The sequence below is a fragment of the Piliocolobus tephrosceles genome, chromosome 1, assembly GCF_002776525.5.
Source record: "Piliocolobus tephrosceles isolate RC106 chromosome 1, ASM277652v3, whole genome shotgun sequence".
NCBI lineage: Eukaryota > Metazoa > Chordata > Mammalia > Primates > Cercopithecidae > Piliocolobus > Piliocolobus tephrosceles.
Window position 1 is genome coordinate 19,812,199 of NC_045434.1, and position 19,475 is coordinate 19,831,673.

Genomic DNA, 19,475 nt, shown 5'->3' on the forward strand with positions numbered 1-19,475 from the left:
GTATTCAGTTTGATTCTAACCAAAATGTGCTATGTGTATTTGGAGTCTTTGTATGTGTATTTATATGTGTTTTCCTTTTACCAGGAAGGTTTCCTCATTGCCCAGTTTCATGCAACCAGTTCAATGGGATTAAACCTGAGTAGTTCAAAATAATTTAACTAATTACATTACATTTCATTTACAATTTTTAATGATGCCTATTATTAGGACATAGAGCAGCAACATATTCACAATAGTGGTGGAAAGGTGGAAAAGTTAGGGGATAGTTTGCATTATGCGTAATTATGTAAAACATTTTTTCCTATAAATCTTAAGGGTGCCACACATGCCCCAGGCCACATTTGAGATGAGGACCATATAATAAAGACCTGTGTTTCTTATAGTCAGTGTAATTCAGTGCAATGCATCTTTATATAGGTTAGATTGAGAAATCTCAGTTTGGTGAGGTATAAACATGGAATGGTTATCTTTTCTTACCCCCAATAACTGTGACCAACTTTGCTTAATATTACTTCAGTCTGATCTGATAACTTCCATGCACTTCTGTTCTAAAAGTTTTATTGCCAGTAGATATTCATTTAACTGCATTTAGGTTATTATTACTTATGGTTCTTGTCCAGTTTACAGTCTTCCTTCCCCACCTGGTGGAACTTCTGTTCTACTGCAGTGGCCTCAGGCAGAAGAGGAGGACCTGGCTGCCCGCTCTCCCTTCTTCTGTCTTCAGTGCCTGAATGCCTGATCCAGTAGGTGTGGATGGAGGTGAGGGAATGAGTTGGTTCATGCAATTGTTCACACACCTCTGGCTCCTCCCCCTGCCCCCCCCCCCTTTTTTTTTTTTGCAATGGTTGCTTGCTATTCTGGCTGTCAATGGTGAGGTAGGGCTGCTGACATCTGTTTGGACTGGTGCCCTCTCCTTCCCTGGTACTCTTGGTGTGAGGGCAAAACACTTGCCCAAGAGTGATTTCCTCTGCCCTTCCTTCAAGGCTCATTTCACCTTGAGAGGAGCTGGTCCCTCCAGTGTTCCTGGTAACAACTTACCCAACCTTCCTCCCACACTGAGGATTGTGAGATCCTTCAGGGTGCTCTTCAGTAGCCTCCAGAACCTGGGGACCCTGGGTAAGAGGCTGAGTCTCTACCTCTGGGAGTTTCCAGCTGCCTCTGCCTCTAGGTGAGAAATGGAATCTCTTCCCATTGAATGAGTTAAGGCAACAAGGCAAAAACTCCTTCTTCCTCATGGGGGAGGAAATGGGAAAGGGATTATCTGTCCCCAGTACACCTCTGAATGAATGAATGAATGAATGAATGAATGAATGTAATAAAAATGTTTCCTCAAAATTGAAGTATAAATTACCCCTTTTAACCATTTGTCACTAATTTGAATGTTAAAAATTTGTATTTGTAGGGTTGAAAGCATTTCTTAACTGAAAATGAGGGCAGGAGCCATCGGACACGTGCCATTCCCCATCTTCTTTGAGAAGAGAGTATGGGAAAAGAGTATCCTGGTCTTCGTTCCTCATCCACATTCTGGTATGGAGAAAGCTATTTTACTTACCATGAGCCTCAATTTCTATATCTGTAAAATGGCAGCAAGTATCTCCCTGATTTTCTATCTCAGAAGGTTTTGTGAATATTTAATATAATGGTACAGGGTGGAGTTTCCAATCTTAGTACTATTGATGTTTTGTGCTTGTTAATTCTTTGTTTTAGAGGGCTGCTCCATGTATTATAGAATTTATGGTCCCTACCTACTAGACTCCAGTAGCAGCCCCCTCACCTCAGTTGTGACAACCAGAAATACCTCTGGACAGTGCTAGATGTTTTTTGGGGGCAGGGGGCACATTTGCTCCTAGCTGAGAACCACTGGTATAAGCACAGTGACTGTGCCTAGTCGAGAGCAAGCCATCCTAGAGCACCATGTGCCACGTGAGGATTAAGGATTTAAACTGTTCTTTAGAATTTAATGAGTTACGCAAGAAAGGCTCCATGCAGCAGTGTTCTCCTTGATTGTGTTAAGTTGTACTAATTAGAGTATTATATCCATTGTATTGAAGAAGGAAAATGTATTAGACTAAATGATAAGAAGATAAAATCTAGGTGGTTAGAAGATTTTTAAATGTATAATTTGTGGCAATGCATGGAATATTTAAAACAGGATGTACTAAAATATTGATTTTAAAAGTGCAGACAGATCTGGGTCTGTCAGATGTATATGAAGACATAAGCAAGACAGCAAGGAGGAACATGCAGAATGTTCACTTCTATAGATGGCAGGAGTGAGGTGGGCTTGGAGCAGAGGGCGTGGAACCAAGTGGAACAGAGGTCTGGGCTGAGGCTGGCTCCCTCCTGCCTTGTGATAGCCCCTTCCCCCTGTGATAGCGTGTACAGTGAAAAGACCCACTTAGTAGTGACAAAACCATTCACTCAGGACTCAGCCTTGAGGGAGAATTGTGATGACAATAGGCAAGGCTTGCATAGAAGACAAGAAGAAAAAACTTTTAGGAAAGAGCTTCTGCAGTTTACAAAGGGGTTCTCTAATTGTTGTATGCCTATTCCTGTTGACCCAAGCATGGCTGGTGCAAATAAATTAAATTTTCGTGAATCAGTTCTGTCACCTATGGCCTACCTTCCTCTGCTGCTTTGCTTCATGGAAGAAAATCTTGGAAGTAGCAGATTTCTTATGTTCTTTTCACTATAAAGTATTGTCTCCCCATTGAAGGCCAGAAGCTGGGCTAATGAAACTGACTCTCACATGTTTGATCTAAGCTTTTGTCTTCAGATAGGTGGTAGTGTGGTGTAATGAAAGAGTGTGAGCAAGGAAATTGAGTAGAAGAGAGATCAAATGCTAGACTGCCATCTATTAGCAAGTTGCCACCACTCTTCCCTCAATTTCCTTATCTGTAAAATAGGGATAAAGAAAACTATTTTGCAGCATTGTTTTGAGGATCAGTTGGCATGCTGTTCTTTAGAATTTAATGAGTTACGCAAGAAAGGCTTCATGCAGCAGTGTTCTCCTTGAATGTGTTAAGTTGTACTAATCAGAGTATTACATCCATTGTATTGAAGAAGGAAAATGTATTAGACTAAAAGGAATATGTCAGGATGGGGGGAGGTACTGAAAAATAGGAGCTATTAGGAATTACTATTTTTAAACACAAGGAATTCTAAATCTGAATTAAATGAAATGTTTTCAAACTAAATGTACTTCAAATTTATATTTAATGAACTATAAATTAAATATGAATTAATCTTCATTGCAGGCCCTTTGTTATATTAGTAGGTTGGGGTCCTTTATCATTTCTGAGCTAAATAACCTTGTTTCATCAAAATATCCCAGGCTGGGTTACATCAAATATGGATGCCAGATATGAAATAGGCCCTCAAGTTTATACTTCTGGAATTAAAGTTTGTTATTGGGCTGAAGATTTGAATTTACCCACCATAGAGGCATGATTTCTTTGAGACCTATGGTGCAAGATGATTTTCCTAATAAAGTCAGTATAGATAAAAAGTGGTGATGATTTTATTCTACACTTCATTAGGTAGACAGTAAGTTTAAATGCATTAACAAAAAGCTATTGTTTTCTGATAACTTATGATACTACTTATTTTTAGTGTGATATTTGGATCCCTTGAATGGTAAACAAAATCTAATCGATTCTTTTACAATGTAGACCAAGTCATAGAGGCCTATTTGAAACAATAACTTGTTAGCAATGTTAGTACCTCTCATTTTACAGTGAAATCGTTTTGATAGAGTCTGCTGTGCATTTGACATCATGCTGGGAGATGATTAAAAGTTTTTTAAATCCTTTGATTCTAAAAGATACGAGAGGGAAAAGATTGTCCATTATTGTTTCAACAGGATTCACAAAATTTGATATGAGCAGGTGAAAACTAAAATGGAGCTATCTGTAAATAAAGGAAAGAAGGAAAGGGCTTCCAAAGAGAGCACATGGGTGTGGTTAAAGAGCAGGTTTTCTTTACATACCATGTTACAGTACATGTTTACAATCGCATTCCTATTCCTACCACTACTGTATATCAAACTAAAACAAAGAGAATAGCTACGCCGTTTTGCCAGCAGGTGGCACCATGAGAATCTCCTAGAAGAAACAGGAAGTCCCTGAAAGCAAGACTACTTACTGTTTTCCCAAGTCCAGTCATCAATATATATTCATATTGTTGATGACATCATAAACACATCCCTTAAAAAGCACTTTCAGAAGATTCATTCCTCCCCTCCTTTTTCATATATTAGCATTGTTCATTCAAGAAATATTATATTCCCGGAAAATAATAGGAAGTTTAAAATAAAATTGTAATTCAATTATGTTTGTTTGTTTTTCTCTGTATTGCTTAATATAGCCATTTGAGGAGCACATTTCCTTAGCAATAATGGAATATGTTATTATCAGGCTATGTTAAATGGTTAGAGAGGAAGAAACTTAGAAGGCGCTCTATTTTCACACACCTCGCCTGCCTTCCAGGGATTCCCCATGCCCAAATACCTCCCCAATGCTAAGCAACCTCTCAGACTCAGGGGGCACCCTGTGCCGGAGATAATGCACATTTCTGGCCTTTGAAAGCAACTCTAAGAAGGCTGGCTTTGTGAACTCGCCTTCGAAGCTTCCTGCACGTTCCATGTGATTTGGAGGAATTTGTTTTCCAGTGTTCCCATGTGGCTTTAGAGCAACATCTTTTGATCTGGTCTTATCAGCATGTGCCATTCCACTGTTATGAGCTGGGCTGGAACTAGGACCTTGTTCTATGGTGTTGGTGGAAACCTCTTGATTTTGGCATAGAACAGAGATGCCCTTACTGGAGTCTACGTCCTTAGGTGGATTCACAGAATCTTTCTCTTGGGCTTGTGGTTGCTCTTTCATGAAGCAGGCAGTTCTGTTATTTTGAGAGAGTGGCTGCTCTTTGCTCTTCATGGAGTCTTTGAGGCCAGGATCATGTGAAGGAGGCAGCTGGGACTTGCTTTTGTGTGTGTCTTGGGTCATACGGGTTGCCAATGCTCTGAGAAAGGAGATAAAAGAAAGATCTCTGAAAACCAATAAAGAAGCTCTTCTTTAGATCTTTCAACTTACTAGAATGTAGTCCTCTTCAGTATCAGCCAAGGTAACATAGGTGGGAATGGGGTGTGAAATTGAATGGTAACAATCTACGGAAAATGTCTCACTTAAGAAGGGGAACGGAGCATTTCTTCAGGAAAACAGTTTAAAGAGGTCAGTTGGGAAGAGGGACTTAATGTCATACCCATGAGTTTAGTAATCAAGTTCTTACCTCATTTTCTTAGCCTGTGGGGCTCTGTGCTTCTGCCCTCCCTGTGGTGAGAACATGAGAACATCTTCTGGTCTCTTCTGAATTCCATTCCCCAAATAAGAGGAGAACTGTTTCCTCATGGTTTTTGCTTGAGTTAATTAAGAAGTGTTATGAGTTGGATTGTGTCCTTAAATTTTTTACTTTCAAGTCCTAACCCCCAGTACCTCAGAGTGGGACCTTATTTGGAGATAAGATCTTACAGAGATAACAAAATTAAAATGAGGTCATTAGGGTGGGTCCTGATCCTGTATTACTGGTGTCCTTATAAGGAAAGGAACTTAGAACACACAGACACATACAGGGAGAGCACTTAGAGATACAGGGAGAAGACAACCATCTATAAGCCAAGGAGAGAGGCCTGCAAAGAGCCTTCCCTCACAGTTTTCAGAAGGAACCAACATGTCTGACATATTGATTTTGAATTTCCAGACTCTAGAATTGTAAGGCAATACATTTTTGTTGTTTAAGGCACCCGGTTTGTAGTTCTTTGTTATGGCAGCCCTAGAAAACCAACATAAGAAGAAGAAAAAGAATTCTGCAAACTGGACTTTCAGAAAACCAGTGTGTATAAACCTTGGTGTATATTACACATTAGGTTCATCTGGTGTGATAGATGGAAAAGGAAAAATTTAAAGCAGTTTTCCAGTGTTTACCTAGTATATGTTAAAGAAGATTTAGAAACACTAAGATCAGAGGTTTAAACTGGCTAAGCCCGTGGAGGTTTCCTTTGAACATTTTACTTGGCAAGCACAATGTTTTCAAAAACAAAATGACTGGGTGTGAGTGGACTGTCTCCTTCACTGCAATTATGTGACCTCCTATCCAACTGTGAGTTTGCAACTGCCAGCCATGACTAAGTGGACTTTTCACTTGTTGAGTTGATGTTTTAGCATCTTGCAGACATAGCTGCTATGGAGAACTCAATTAGTTTTTAAGACATCTCATGTACTGGTCATTTAGAGTTGAAAGTCTTGGACTAGTTTTGCTCATGGGAGAGAATTCTTTAAATCTACTGTCTGTTAATAGGCACCAAGCAGAGGGAATATGACCAGATGGGGAACCTAGAATTCACATTGAACTCCTAATACTCTTTCATATGATCACTTCTTTGTGAAGCGATCAGAACAAGGAAGAGTTCTTTGTGAGCCTCTCATCCTTTGTTTTCTCCTTGGGGTCTTTTGTAGGGGTCTCTTACATGTAAGAACTTCACCTATTCCATATAAACTGAGGGATTTTGAGCTACTTCTCCCAGCAAGGCCTGTCTTCTGAAGTTTAGACCTACGGGGACAATAGGTTGAGAAATGAACATATCTTTTCTTTGAAACTTGATGTTTCTCCAATGTTCTCTCTGTGAAGGTATGGTACTTCTACCCACCCAGTTACCAGATTTGACAAGCTCATTTGAGCACCCACTTTGTGCCAGGCAATATACTTCGGATTCTGGTTTTCTTTACCCTTGGACATATATTTAGTCTTAAAGCTCCAACAATTCTACTTTCTAAATATCTTGAGATGCTCATCTTCTCATTTTCTTCACCTGACCAATGCCCTAGTTTCGGCCTTGAAACCATGGCCTGAACTTTGTAATTCTATCAGGTCTACTCTGACTATAGCCTGAGGTCTATTTTACCTTAAACTTTGCACCCAGAATGATCTTTTTAACATTTGAGCATGTAATTTTCACCAGTCTCAAACCCTACAGGGTGAACTCTCAACTCTTTTGCAAGACCTGTGAAGTCATTCATGATTGGATTGGATTGGAGACATTGGCTATTTTGCGTTGTCTCTGAAAACTGCACCTACACGTTCTCCTCTTCCCCACTTCCATGTCACATGCCTGCAGTACTGAGCTATTTGAGGCAAGCAGTGCTCATTTATGTGCCTTTGTACATACTATTCCTTCTGCCGGGAGTGGCCCCATTCCATACGTCCTCCTGACAAACTTCCCACCCTTTCCCCATTCTCCTCCCCCTCTGAGATTCTGCTCACACACTGTGTCTTTTGGGAGATCTTAGCTAAAGCCCTTTGATAGACACAGGAACCTTTTTATGTTCCTGCCCTACTTTGCGAAGAACTCAATTAGCAGTTTTGATAATCATTTTTTATAAGCAGAACTACTCTCCAATTTAAATATGAGTACCTTGAGGGCAGAGACCATGGTTTTTCATATTTGCATTCCAGACTCTACCTGAGTAGCTGTTTTGCAAAGTCTGGTCTGAAAAACACCTGTCCCAGAATAATCTGCCTTAGTATCATCTTAGTTAAAAATGTGGATTTTTAAGCCTAATTTCTAACCTGCTGACTCAAAGGACTGGTAACATGCATCTTAAATAATCCACTCACTGGCATAGAATTGAATCTCAATAACAATTTCATTTAAATGAATCATGGAAAACTATTGCCTAGCACAGTGCCTAAGAAATATTGAGACTTAATACATATTGCTTCCTTCCTGTATCCCCGATTTTACTGTCAAGAAGTCTGAGGCTTAGAGAGAATATGACTTCCTAAAGGATATGGAGGCAGAAGCACCTGAATGAAAGTTTTCTACCTCCTGATTCATACTGTTTCCAATCCAACTCTCTACTCAGCAAGGACAGCCACTTACTAGGGCCTGGCCTTTTGTACATCCTCCTGAGAGTAGCCATCTGATCTTCGGTGTCCTTTTTGAATAAGAGTGGGAATCAACCAAATGGCTTCTAAGACCCTTTTCCAGTATGTGAGCTTGAATTCTAGGTTGGTTTAAGCATTTATTGCAGACAGGGAAATTGAAAGCAGAGAAGTTCAGTTAGTTGCTCAGAGTATCTTTCAGCCCCAAAGCTGGAGGTTAGAAAGAATTCCCAGGCTAGACATTTGGCTATTACTCTTGGCATTTATGTCATGTATAAGCTCTGTTGACCTGAAATATTTTATGTTCATTTATAGCACCTGTCCTTCCTCTTGAACATGCTCTGTCCATTTCAGACTCCCGAGTTCTGGCACTTGCCTTCAGTAAGAAAGGATGTAGTCTTCAAGAGCCAAGATATTTCTTTCCTGTGCTGAATTTTTAAGTAATATTAAAATCTAATTATTTTAATGATGAACAAAGGAGAACTAGTTTCTACAGACTGTACAACTGTGACAATTTTCAACAAAAACAGTAGAAGGGTTTCAATTGTGTAACAATTTTTAATTGATAAGAGTGTGCACTTATATAGCACTTACTTTATCCAAGTGCTCACTGAATCCTCAAATAACTTCATAAGGTAGGAAGTACTTTTATTTGACATTGGAGGAAGCTGAGGTACTAATTCCAGAGACATTTCTTCTTTCCTTTCTTTTTAAACTTTCATAAAGTGGGCTAGGACAGCGACTTGCACATTAGTAACTGCTCAATAAATTGTTGTTAGATCCAAAAGAGAAAGATTGGATATCAAAAAATGGGTGAAGCCAAATCAGCCCAGATAATGAAAGAAAATAAAAATGAAAAATAAAATTTAAAAGTAGAAAACAAAGGATTTAAGCAAGAAAGAGCTAACTTGAAAGATGGCAGTGACTGGAAGCCTGAGAAATGTTAGTTCAAGAAGGCTTACCAGTAGGCTGCTGGGGGGAGCTATGTAATTGACGGGGGAGGGACAAGGAAGGCTAGGCAGCCTAAAATCCAGGCTCTGATCAGAAGCTCTTGCTGTCTTGGCACTCAGGGCTCTGAAAGGGCCTCAGCAGAGTGATGGGCCCACTGCCCTGCTGTGCCTCCGGGGCATCATCCTCCCCAGTCCTGAAAGTCTTACCTTGCTGCAACTTCTGCAGTTCTTTTTGGAGCTGCCTCTGCTCCCAGGTCAGCAATTTCACATGGTAGAGGCAGATATCCTCCAGTTTCTGCAGCCCTTGGTCCAGTCTGGCTTCAGCCAGCTTGACATTCTTCCTCTCCAAATCAAAGTGCTTATACAATTGTTCCCTGACCATGTGCCTCTCCATCTTCTTTATGGTCTAGAGACAATAAGGCATCACAACTAACCTGATCAATGGAAGACTGAGACACTGACCCCTGGCTTTTAATCAGAGATCAGTGGTTGAACCTATGTATTTCTGAAACCACAGGTGCCTAGTCAGATGAAATCACACTATTGTTAAATGAGTTTCCAGAGTAACACAGAAGGATTGAGGGTACTCATTCCTCTGAGTCTCATCCTCCTTGTCAATAAAATAGTGATACAATACAATAGGCTCCCCCAACACAGCTCCCAGTCAGATTTGTGTGACGATCAAGTGAGATGGGTAAGAACAACTCTTTGGGGAAAAAAGGCAGCCTACATATACAAGGCATTATTCACCCAATAAGAAAAGCCTCTTTTACTGTTCTTAAAGGCTCCCAAAGAGGCTGCTCAGTGGTCTGGAGAGGATTTTGGAACTTAGGACGTGGCCATTCCTTCCCGCACCCTGCCAGTTCATTAATTCACATATGCATAGGTTCATTCAGCCTATAATACTACTGTATGCCAGGTGCTATGCTAAAAGCTAAGAGTAATGGTGAATGAGACACAGTTCCTACTCTCAAGGGGCTTTCTCGGAAAGCGGAAGATTGGGGTATCCTGATTATAAAGTAGAACAGCATCCACGATGAGTAGTCTGGGCAACACCAGGGAAGCTGCTTAGATTGGGCAAAAGCTCCTCTTCTCGTCCTCACCCATCTTCTCAGACTTTAGATGCTCTCCTTCCTCCATGTACCCTGATGTCTAAGCCCACACCTGCTTCTTTCTCCTCTAAATAGCACTAAGTAGGGACATGTTTTTCTCTCGTTTGAGTCTCTCTAACACTTTTCTCAGAGCTCAGAGCACAACATTTGCTCAGGATATAAACAGATTGCTGTCAACAAAAGTTTTGGTGATTATAATACAGAAAAAAAGCTTAACATTAAAAAGGAGGAAAAGGTCAGGACATGGGAAAGAAATACATTTTAAGGTACTTGTTTTAGAGTCTAAAGCATAGACTAAACTTTTGTTAAAGAACAGGGCCAGTAGAACTTACCTCCAAATCCATCAGAGTATGTTTTCACCATCAGACTATGTCTTGTTTCTTTTGCTATGTTAGGCTGAGTCTGGATTAATGAGCTTATTTTTCTTCGGTAAACTTAGGAGTCTGGTGTTTGGAGAAAGGACAGAGGGAGACCCGTTGGAGAGGGCTGTGAGCAGAATGTTAAATACACTTGAAAGCTCTCTTCGTCCCTCCCTACCTCCCCTGGTCAAGAATGCTAGCTCCTTGGGCCATGGCACTAATCCCTGCTGGCGAGGCCAGAGCTCTAAATAGCTCTGTGGGTAAAAGACGCCTGCCAGCTCTAGCCTGTCCCAAGAGGGGTCCACAGCGCTCCTTCTGGGCTGTGTCCATGGGAGCCAGGAATGAAAGCAAGGAGTGTCTGTGTTCTCAATCTCTCTCTCCCCCACCCTTTCCTCCTTTCCCTCCTTTTCTTTTTTTCTCTCTTTGCCATACCTCCCTTCCCTAACCTTCATTCCTACTTCTTGAAAACCAGGTCAGCCTCAAAATAAAGCACCCTGTTTTTTCTGTCATGACTGTGCACACTTCGTGCAGGAGAGAAGTTAATTTATTTTGTATTATTGCACACCGTAGTGACCTTCTCCAGGCCTCTCCACGTGCTCAGAGCACTTTGGTGCTTATCAAGATTTTCAAAGTGGTGAAAGCAGCACTAAGCAAAGTAAAATTAAAATCAACTTTTGTGCGCATATTTTGAACAGCTACAGTAGAAGGCTGAGCAGAGCCATTGTTTATATAACAAGATATTGAGTGGGATTTTTACTGTTGCCTTGGAGCTTCATCTGAAAATAAGAGGCACTGATATGCCACAGTCTAAATAGAGCTGCCAACACTGGGGCCTGGTAATCCCTCCAGAGTTTACTGACACGCAGGCAGCTAAACAGGACCTACTAACCACAATCATTGCCCAGCAAATAAGTAATTATAAGGAGATTACAGGGGATAGCAGGGAGGAAGAACATGCTATTCTCACAGTGGGAGGTAGTTCCTTTCCCATCCTTTCTCATGAGGTAATTCCCTCACCTCCAGAATTTAAATGAATGAGGTGGGATTCCAAGAAAATTATCTGGGAGAATGAGATGCTACACAAGGTGAGACCGGGATTGGGATCGTACCCCCAGCTAGAGGCTTGTTGACTGCAGAACAATAGAACAGTCCCCATTCCATCCCTTTGTTGCCACTATAGCTGATGATAGTGAGGGATTTCTTAGAAAAGCTTGGTTCCTGCATGTCATTTTGAGAGGGAACTGAAGAGGAAAGGCTTGCAGAATTAATCTATGGCTGAAGGGCAAGAAGGAGCCTTAGTGTGGAGTGCCTAGGAAAAGAATGGTGGCCAAAGCCATCCTAGTTACTCTCAGCCCTCTGAGAATGTCAGAGAGGACCTGGCTCCATGGGAGGGAGCAGAGGGATTATATGAGGTGGCGGAAACCATGGCATAGTCATCACTTTGCTCTTCTTGGAAGGCAGTGCTTCATCCGGAGGGGAAATGGAATCACAGGCAGGGCCAGAAGGAGGCAGAGACAGAAGGGATCTGAGTGAAGATGAACTCCCTCATAAAACCACACATCTCAAAGCAGAGGACATGAAAACACAAAGAACAGACAGGAAAATCTATCTATGGGAACATGGGAACACAAGAATAGACAGGAAAATGCCAGTCATGCCTGCATCACAAATGTGGCAGTTATATAGGAAGATCTCTGCCTCCTCTATTCTCTCCTAGCCCATGACCTTAAAATGGTTAGTGTTGAAAAGACAAGGGAGAGGAAGTATACAAAAAGATCATGCCTTTTCCACTCCAAGGCTTGGAGAAGGAAGAATGATACAGCAGATAATCCTCCTTGCCCATCTCCAAACATCCTGGAGTCTAGTGAAGAGGGATTTAAATTAGTGTGAAATTGGAGCTTCAAAGCAGAATGGATTTTTTTTAAACAAAATATCAAGGAATGTGTAGAATCTGCCCAGGATATCATTAAGGAACAAGAAAGAAAATCAGCAAAGATAGTGATTGGAAGTGTAAAACTATCATTCTCAGATTATGTCCTTGCTTCCACTACCAGAGAAAGAAGTAGTTCAAACTGTTCAGTAAAGTGGTTTTGATTAAAATAAAATTTTACAGAATAGATTTTTAATGCACATTCATGTAGTTTTCTGTAATTCTCTCTGTTTTACATGCAGTCACATCCTTTTGTAGTCAAAACATATCTGGAATCAAATAATCTGCCATTTATAGAATATGTGACTTTAGTCATTAATCCTGTCCTATCCCTTGGTTTCTTTATTTGTAAAACAGGTTAAAAGTATCTTTATCATAGGTTTTCCGATAGAATTGAATGAAATGATGAATTTAAAGTAATTCGTGTATAGTAGATGTCCAATAAAAGTTAGCTCCTGATTTTCAGCAAAGATGGAGTAATGGGAACTAGATTTACTTTTCTACATGAAACAATTTAAAAAGCAGAAAAAATCATGAGATTAAAAAAGATTGGACATCAGTCAGAACAGTTGGTGATCCCTGAGAGAGTGGAAACAAACCAGAGAATCCTTATTATTGCTACAGCTTACTGACTAGAAAGGGTTTCCAGACCACAGCACAAGAATTGAGCAACCAGGCAGGGGTTCCTGACTTGAGGAGACAGAGTATAAGTTCAGAGAGACCCAGGTATCCAGAATTAGCAGGGTAGAGTAGTAGATCCAAGAAGCTCAATGAGGCCAGGCGCAGTGACTCATGCCTGTAATCCCAGCCCTTTGGGAGGCCAAGGCAGGTGGATCACAAGGTCAGGAGTTTGAGACCAGCCTGGCCAACATGGTGAAACCCCGTCTCTATTAAAAAGACAAAAATTAGCTGGTTGTAGTGGTGGCCACCTGTAATCCCAGCTACATGGGAGGCTGAGGCCGGAGAATTGTTTGAACCTGGGAGATGGAGGTTGCAGGGAGCCAGGATCACACCATTGCATTCTTGGGTGACTGGGTGAGACTCCATCTCAAAAAAAAAAAAAAAAAAAAAGAAGCTCAATGAATCTCAAGCAAAAGATATATGAATTAAACTACTCCAAGGTATATAAAATAAAATTATTTTAAAAAGTAATAAAGAGATACCCTTAAAAACAGCCAAATTTAAAAAGATACATTATATACAGAGGAACACAAATAATTACACAGACTTCCTACCAAAAATGATGAAAACCAGAAGACAGTGGAGCAAAACTTTTAAAGTTCTGAAAGAAAAAAAAAATCAACCTAGAATTCTATACTCAACAAAAATGTCTTCAAGAGCAAAGGAAAATTGAGTAATTTTTCAGTCACACAGAAGCCTAAATAATTCTTCAACAACAGACCTACAGTTCAAGAAACGTTAAAAGTAATTTTTCAAGCAAAAGAAAAATTATACCTGATGGAAATCCAAATCTACACAAAGAAATAAAGAGCACCAGAAACAGTAAATCCATGAGCAAGTATAAAGACTATTTTTCTTATTATATAAATCTCTTTAAAATGTAATTAACTGTTCAAAGAAAAACAAAAAATGTAGTGTGAGATGTATAGCATGTAAACATGTAAACAGCATGGGAACAGTAGTACAAAATTCACGTGAGAATAAATGGAAGTTTACTGTTATAAGGTTCTTATATTTGCAGCATTATAATATGACTTGAAGGTAGACCGTAATGAGTTAAAACTGTGTATTCTACACTCTAAAGCAACCACTAAAATGATATAACAAATAATTATAATAAATCAACAACTAAGATAACATTGAATTATAAAAAATGCTAAACTTGAAATAAAGCAGAAAAATAGGAAAGAGAAAATAAAAGAACTATGAATAAACAAGAAATAAATGGCAAGATAATAGATTTTAAACCCAAATATATTAAGAACCATAATAAATATAAATGGTCTCAATGCCCCATTAAAAGGCAGAAATTTTCAGATCAAATAAAACAACAAGGCCATGCTATATCATGCTGACAAAGAAACAAATCGAAAACACTTTTGTAAAGTATGAAGAAATGAATAGGTTAAGAGTAAATGAATAGAAAAAGATATACCATGATCACACTAAATAAAAGAAATTAGAGACAGCTATATTTATCCCAAATAAAATAGTATTCAGAGTCAATAATTTAATAGGGATAAAGAGGGTAATTTCTTAATAATAAAGGGATTAATTCATCCATAATAAAATCCACAATATTTTGCACCTAATATGGGAAGCAAAAACGAATAGAATTACATGGAGGAATCAACAAACCCACAGCTATTGTCAGTGGCTCCAACATCCTTTTCTCAATAAGTTATTGAAAAAGTGTAGAGAAAATTAGTAAGGCTAAAGGAAATTGAAACAACACTGTCAACCAACTTGATCTAATTAACATTTATAGAATGTTAATTATACCCAACAACAAAATACTCTTTCTTTTCCAGTGCACAATGAACATTTATCAAGATAGACCACAGGTGGGCCATGAAACAAGTTTTAATACATGTGAAAAATTAAAATAACAATGTATTCTGTTTTGTGTTGCTACAATGAAATACCTAAGGCTAAGTAATTTATAAGAACAGGAATTTATTTTGTCAGTAACACAGAGTTGATTTGATGTTTAAAAATCAACATGATTTAACCATATTAACAGAATATAGACAAGAACCATAAAATCATTTGAATTAAAAATCATTTCACAAGATCCAATATCAATTTCATCAAACTAGGAAGAGAAGGAAATATCTTCAACCTGATAATTAGCATCTATAATAAACCCACAGTAAACATTATACTTAATGGGAAAATACCCCCAAAGAATGAGAACAAGGCATAGATGTTTGCTCTTACCATTTCTATTGACTATTGTACTAGAGGACTTAGCTACTTCAGTGAGGCAAGAAAAAGACATACAGACTGGAAAGGAAAGTACAACTCTCTTTACTCACAGATGACATAATTTTCTGTGGAGAAAATAGTAAGGCATTTACATCTTGTGTGATTTTAGCATATATCAGTATACAAAATATGTTTACATATATTAACAAAAATTTTATAAATTAAAAATGTCATAATGAATCCAAAATATTTAGAAATACATTTAATAAAATATAGAACTACAAAATGTTTTATAGAGAGATTAAAAAAGACCTAAATAGACTGGGCATGGTGGCTCACGCCTGTAATCCCAGCACTTTGGGAAGTCGAGGCAGGTAGATCACCTGAGTTAAGAGTTCGAGACCAGCCTGGCCAACATGGTGAAACCCTGTCTCCACTAAAAATACAAAAATTAGCTAGGCGTGGTGGCAGGCACCTGTAATCTCAGCTACCTGGGAGGCTGAAGCAGGAGAATCGCTCAAACCCGGGAGGCAGAGGTTGCAGTGAGCCAAGATCGCACCATTGTATTCCAGCCTGGGCAACAAGAGTGAGACTCTGCCTCAAAAAAAAAAAAAAAAAAAAAAAAAAAAAAAAAAAAAAAAAAAAAAAAGAAAAAAAAAAAAAAAAAAAAAAAAAAAAAAAAAAAAAAAAAAAAAAAAGTAAATAAATGAGGAGATAGTTCATGTTTATGGGCTAGAATGCTAAGTATTTTAGACTGCCAATTCTTCTAAAAATTATCTGTAGATTTAATCATAATCAAAACCCTAGCAGACTTTTTTGTTTTTTTTTTTTTCTGGCAAATAAAGGTGACTCTAAAATTCAAATGGTAATACAAATGACTTAGAGTAGTCAAAATAATTTTGAAAAGAATGAACAAATTATATTGGACTTAATATGACCTGATTTCAAGACTTATTCTACAGCTATAGTCAATAAGATTGTGTAGTGTTGGTATAAAGGTGAACATGTAGGTTCACTACCACAGAGAAGAGACTTTAGAAGTAAATCCACACATTTAGTCAGTTTATTTTAGAAAGAAACACCAATATAATTTAATAGGGGGAAAGAATATTCCTTTTACAAGTAGTATTGGAACAATTGGGTATCTATGTGGAAAAGAAATCAAATTTCAATTTTTATGTTACCTCCTACACAAAAATTATTTTAAAATTGATTATATACCTTAACATGTAGGCAAAAACTACAAAACTTCTAGAAGAAATATAAGAAAAGAAAATTTTTGTAAACTTGAGTTTGGCAAAGATTTCTTATATAACAGACAAAAAGACCAAACTATAAAATAAAAAATTTGATAAAATGGACTTAATAAAAATTAAAACCTTCTGTTCTTGAAAAAAACACTACAGGGAAAACAAAAGGCAAGCAAGAACTGGTTGGAATATATTGACAGCACAAAAAAACCTAACCAAAAACTGTATCTATATCTAAATAACACCAACAACTTAACATTTAGGACACAAATAATTCTATTTAAAAATGCAAAATAGATGATCCAAAAGAATATACAAATGGCCAATAAACAAATGAATATATGTTTAATGCAATTAGTCATTAGAAATTTAAAATAAAAACAATGAGGTATCCCTTTTTACTCATTAGCACAATTTAAATAAAAAAAAGTGGTAAAACGAAGCATTGGTGAGAATATGGAGCAATTGGACTTTTATACATTGGTTTTGTGAATGTAAAATTGTACAATCATTTTGGAAAACAGTATGGCAATTTCTTACAAAATTCAACATATACTTACATATGACCCAGCACTTCCACTGCTGGATACTTAACCAAGAGAAATGAAAGCATGTGCTCGTAAAAAGACTTGTATAGAAATATTGTATAGCAGCCTTATTCATAATAGTCTCAAACTGGAAACAACCCAAATGACCATCAACAAGTGAACTGGTAAACAAATTTTGGTTCATCCATACAATGGAATACCACTCAGCAATAAAAAGAACAATACATTGACATGGGCAAAAGCATGAGTGAATCTTATAGATAACATGCTGGTGACAAGAGACTGGATAGAAAAGACAAGTGGATTCCGTATATTTGAAATATTATAACGTGCACAATTAATCTATGATGACAGAGATCAGATCAGTGGTTGCCCGGGTTGAGAGGTATAGATAAAGACTGACTACAAAAAAGAATGAAAGAACTTTCCTGGGAGACAGAGGTGATGATTACTTGTTGCATACATTTGTCGAGGCCAACAACTTAAGGACTTAAACTGTGAATTTTAATGAATATAAATTGTATCTCAGTAAAGTTGATTTTTAAAAAACTTAATTTCATAGTAAAAGAAAGTAATTTTCAGATAAGTAAACAAAAAATAGAGTTTGTCTCCACTAAATAAAATTCTGCAGGATGTATTTGAAGCAGAAAGAAATGTTTCTAGATTTGGACTAAGATACAAGAAGGAATGAAGGGCAAAGAAAGTGGTAAACATGTGGGTACATCTAAATGAAGATTGAAGGTATAAATCTGGGACTTGGAAAATGATTAATTCAAAGTAACACAGCACAGAGCTTTCAAAAAAGAAGAACAGTTCATTGTTCTGAGGTTCTTTTATTGCTCTGAGAAAGGTAAAGACATTAACATTATACTTTCATAGATTAAGAGTCATGTTGTCTATTGTGAATTTTAGCTCCAGATCAACTGCAAGAACGAACCAGCAATCCTGAGAGGACCCACAGACCCTTTGGAGGAAGTGGACTGCTCCTGCAGGACCCGATAGATACCCCAAATACTGTGAGTGTCCCAACTGTGGACTTGGGAAAGGGAGACGCTCCTCTCCCAAATGCACACCCACCCTGGAGAAACTGAAGGCCTCTTTGTGGGAGAAGTTACCTGGAGTTGAGTCAATTTGGAGAGCCGAGTGAAATACAGGGGTGGAGGAGGTGGTGGAGAGGTCCCGGGGGCTTACTGCATCTCCTAGCAGGCCATTCCTGCCTGGCACCATGGGGATCCATCAGTAGGGTGACCAGAGGAGCAGGGGGTAGAACTCCATGGGGAGAGGGAAATGTCTAACTGAACTTTTTAAAAATTTGGTTGGGGCGAGACGCTTCCTGGTCAGAACTCAGGGAAGGATGCAAATCTGTTGTGCAGACTCCACAGGTGGGGTAGGAACCAAGCCCTTTTCTTTTGCAGTCGGTAGCTTGGGGCAAGTTTTCAACCCTGTTACAGCCTCCACCTGGAAACAGACTTGGGACTATTGCAGGGGCACGGTGGGACGGAGATCAGCCCTTCAGTTTGTGTGGGAGCTGAGTGAGGCCTGTGATTGCTGGGATTCCCCCACTTCCCTGACAACCTGTGTGACTCAGCAGAGGCAGCCATAATCCTAGGTACACAACTCTATTGACCTGGGAATCTCGCTCTCATCCCCTACAGCAGCCACTGCAAGACCCACCTAAGCAGAGTCTGAGCTCAGACACGCCTAGTGCCACTCCGCCTTGATGGTCCTTCCCTACCCACCCTGGTAGCAGAAGACAAAGGGCATATAATCTTGGAAGTTCTAGGGCCCCACCCACTACCAGTTCCTCCCAATACTACCACAACTGATGCTTTCTGGAATGCACCACCTCCTGGCAGGAGGCCAACAGCACAAAAATAGAGCATTAAACAACCAAAGCTAAGAACCCTCACTTGGTCCAGTGCACCCCGCCACTCCACTGGAACAGGCACTGATATTCATGGCTGAGAGACCCATAGACAGTTCACATCACAGGACTCTGTGTAGACAACCCCCAGTATTAGCCCGGAGCTGCGTAGACTCGCTGGGTGGCTAGACCCAGAAGAGAGACAACAATCAGTGTAGTTTGGCTCACAGAAGTCACATCCATAGGAAAAGGGGGAGAGTACTAACATCAAGGGAACACCCCGTGAGACAAAAGAATCTGAACAACAGGCTTCAACCCTAGACCTTTCCTCTGACAGAGACTACCCAAATGAGAAGGAACCAGAAAACCAACCCTGGTAATATGACAAAACAAGGCTCTTCAGCACTTCCCCAAAGTCACACTAGTTCACCAGCAATGCATCCAAACCAAGGAGAAATCCCTGATTACCTGAAAAAGAATCCAGGAGGTTAGTTATTAAGCTCATCAGGGAGGGACCAGAGAAAGGCGAAGCCCAATGCAAGGAAATCCAAAAAGTGATACCAGAAGTGAAGGGAGAAATATTCAAGGAAATAGCTAGCTTAAAGAAAAAACAATAAAAAATTCAGGAAACTTTGGAC

General features: G+C 39.1%; 1 protein-coding gene across 1 annotated transcript; it reads right to left on the minus strand.

The window, feature by feature from the left end:
• Positions 1-3,958: 3,958 nt before the first annotated feature.
• Positions 3,959-18,252, minus strand: CCDC190 (coiled-coil domain containing 190). Its single transcript, XM_023207037.1, has 4 exons — positions 18,089-18,252; positions 9,093-9,291; positions 5,287-5,413; positions 3,959-5,019 (listed from the first exon to the last, which is right to left on the minus strand). Exons 2-4 carry the CDS (start codon positions 9,277-9,279, stop codon positions 4,464-4,466), a joined length of 870 nt encoding a protein of 289 aa, XP_023062805.1. The 5' UTR covers positions 9,280-9,291; positions 18,089-18,252; the 3' UTR covers positions 3,959-4,463.
• Between the last annotated feature and the right edge of the window lie 1,223 nt (positions 18,253-19,475).

Excerpts from the sequence above, each read along its gene's own strand:
- CCDC190 (XM_023207037.1), bottom strand. The coding sequence starts at position 9,279 with ATGGAGAGGCACATGGTCAGGGAACAATTGTATAAGCACTTTGATTTG. Across the intron at positions 5,414-9,092 it reads ACTGCAGAAGTTGCAGCAAG|CAAAAACCATGAGGAAACAG; the intron begins GTAAGACTTTCA and ends AATTAACTCAAG. Across the intron at positions 5,020-5,286 it reads CCACAGGCTAAGAAAATGAG|AGCATTGGCAACCCGTATGA; the intron begins GTAAGAACTTGA and ends CTCCTTTCTCAG.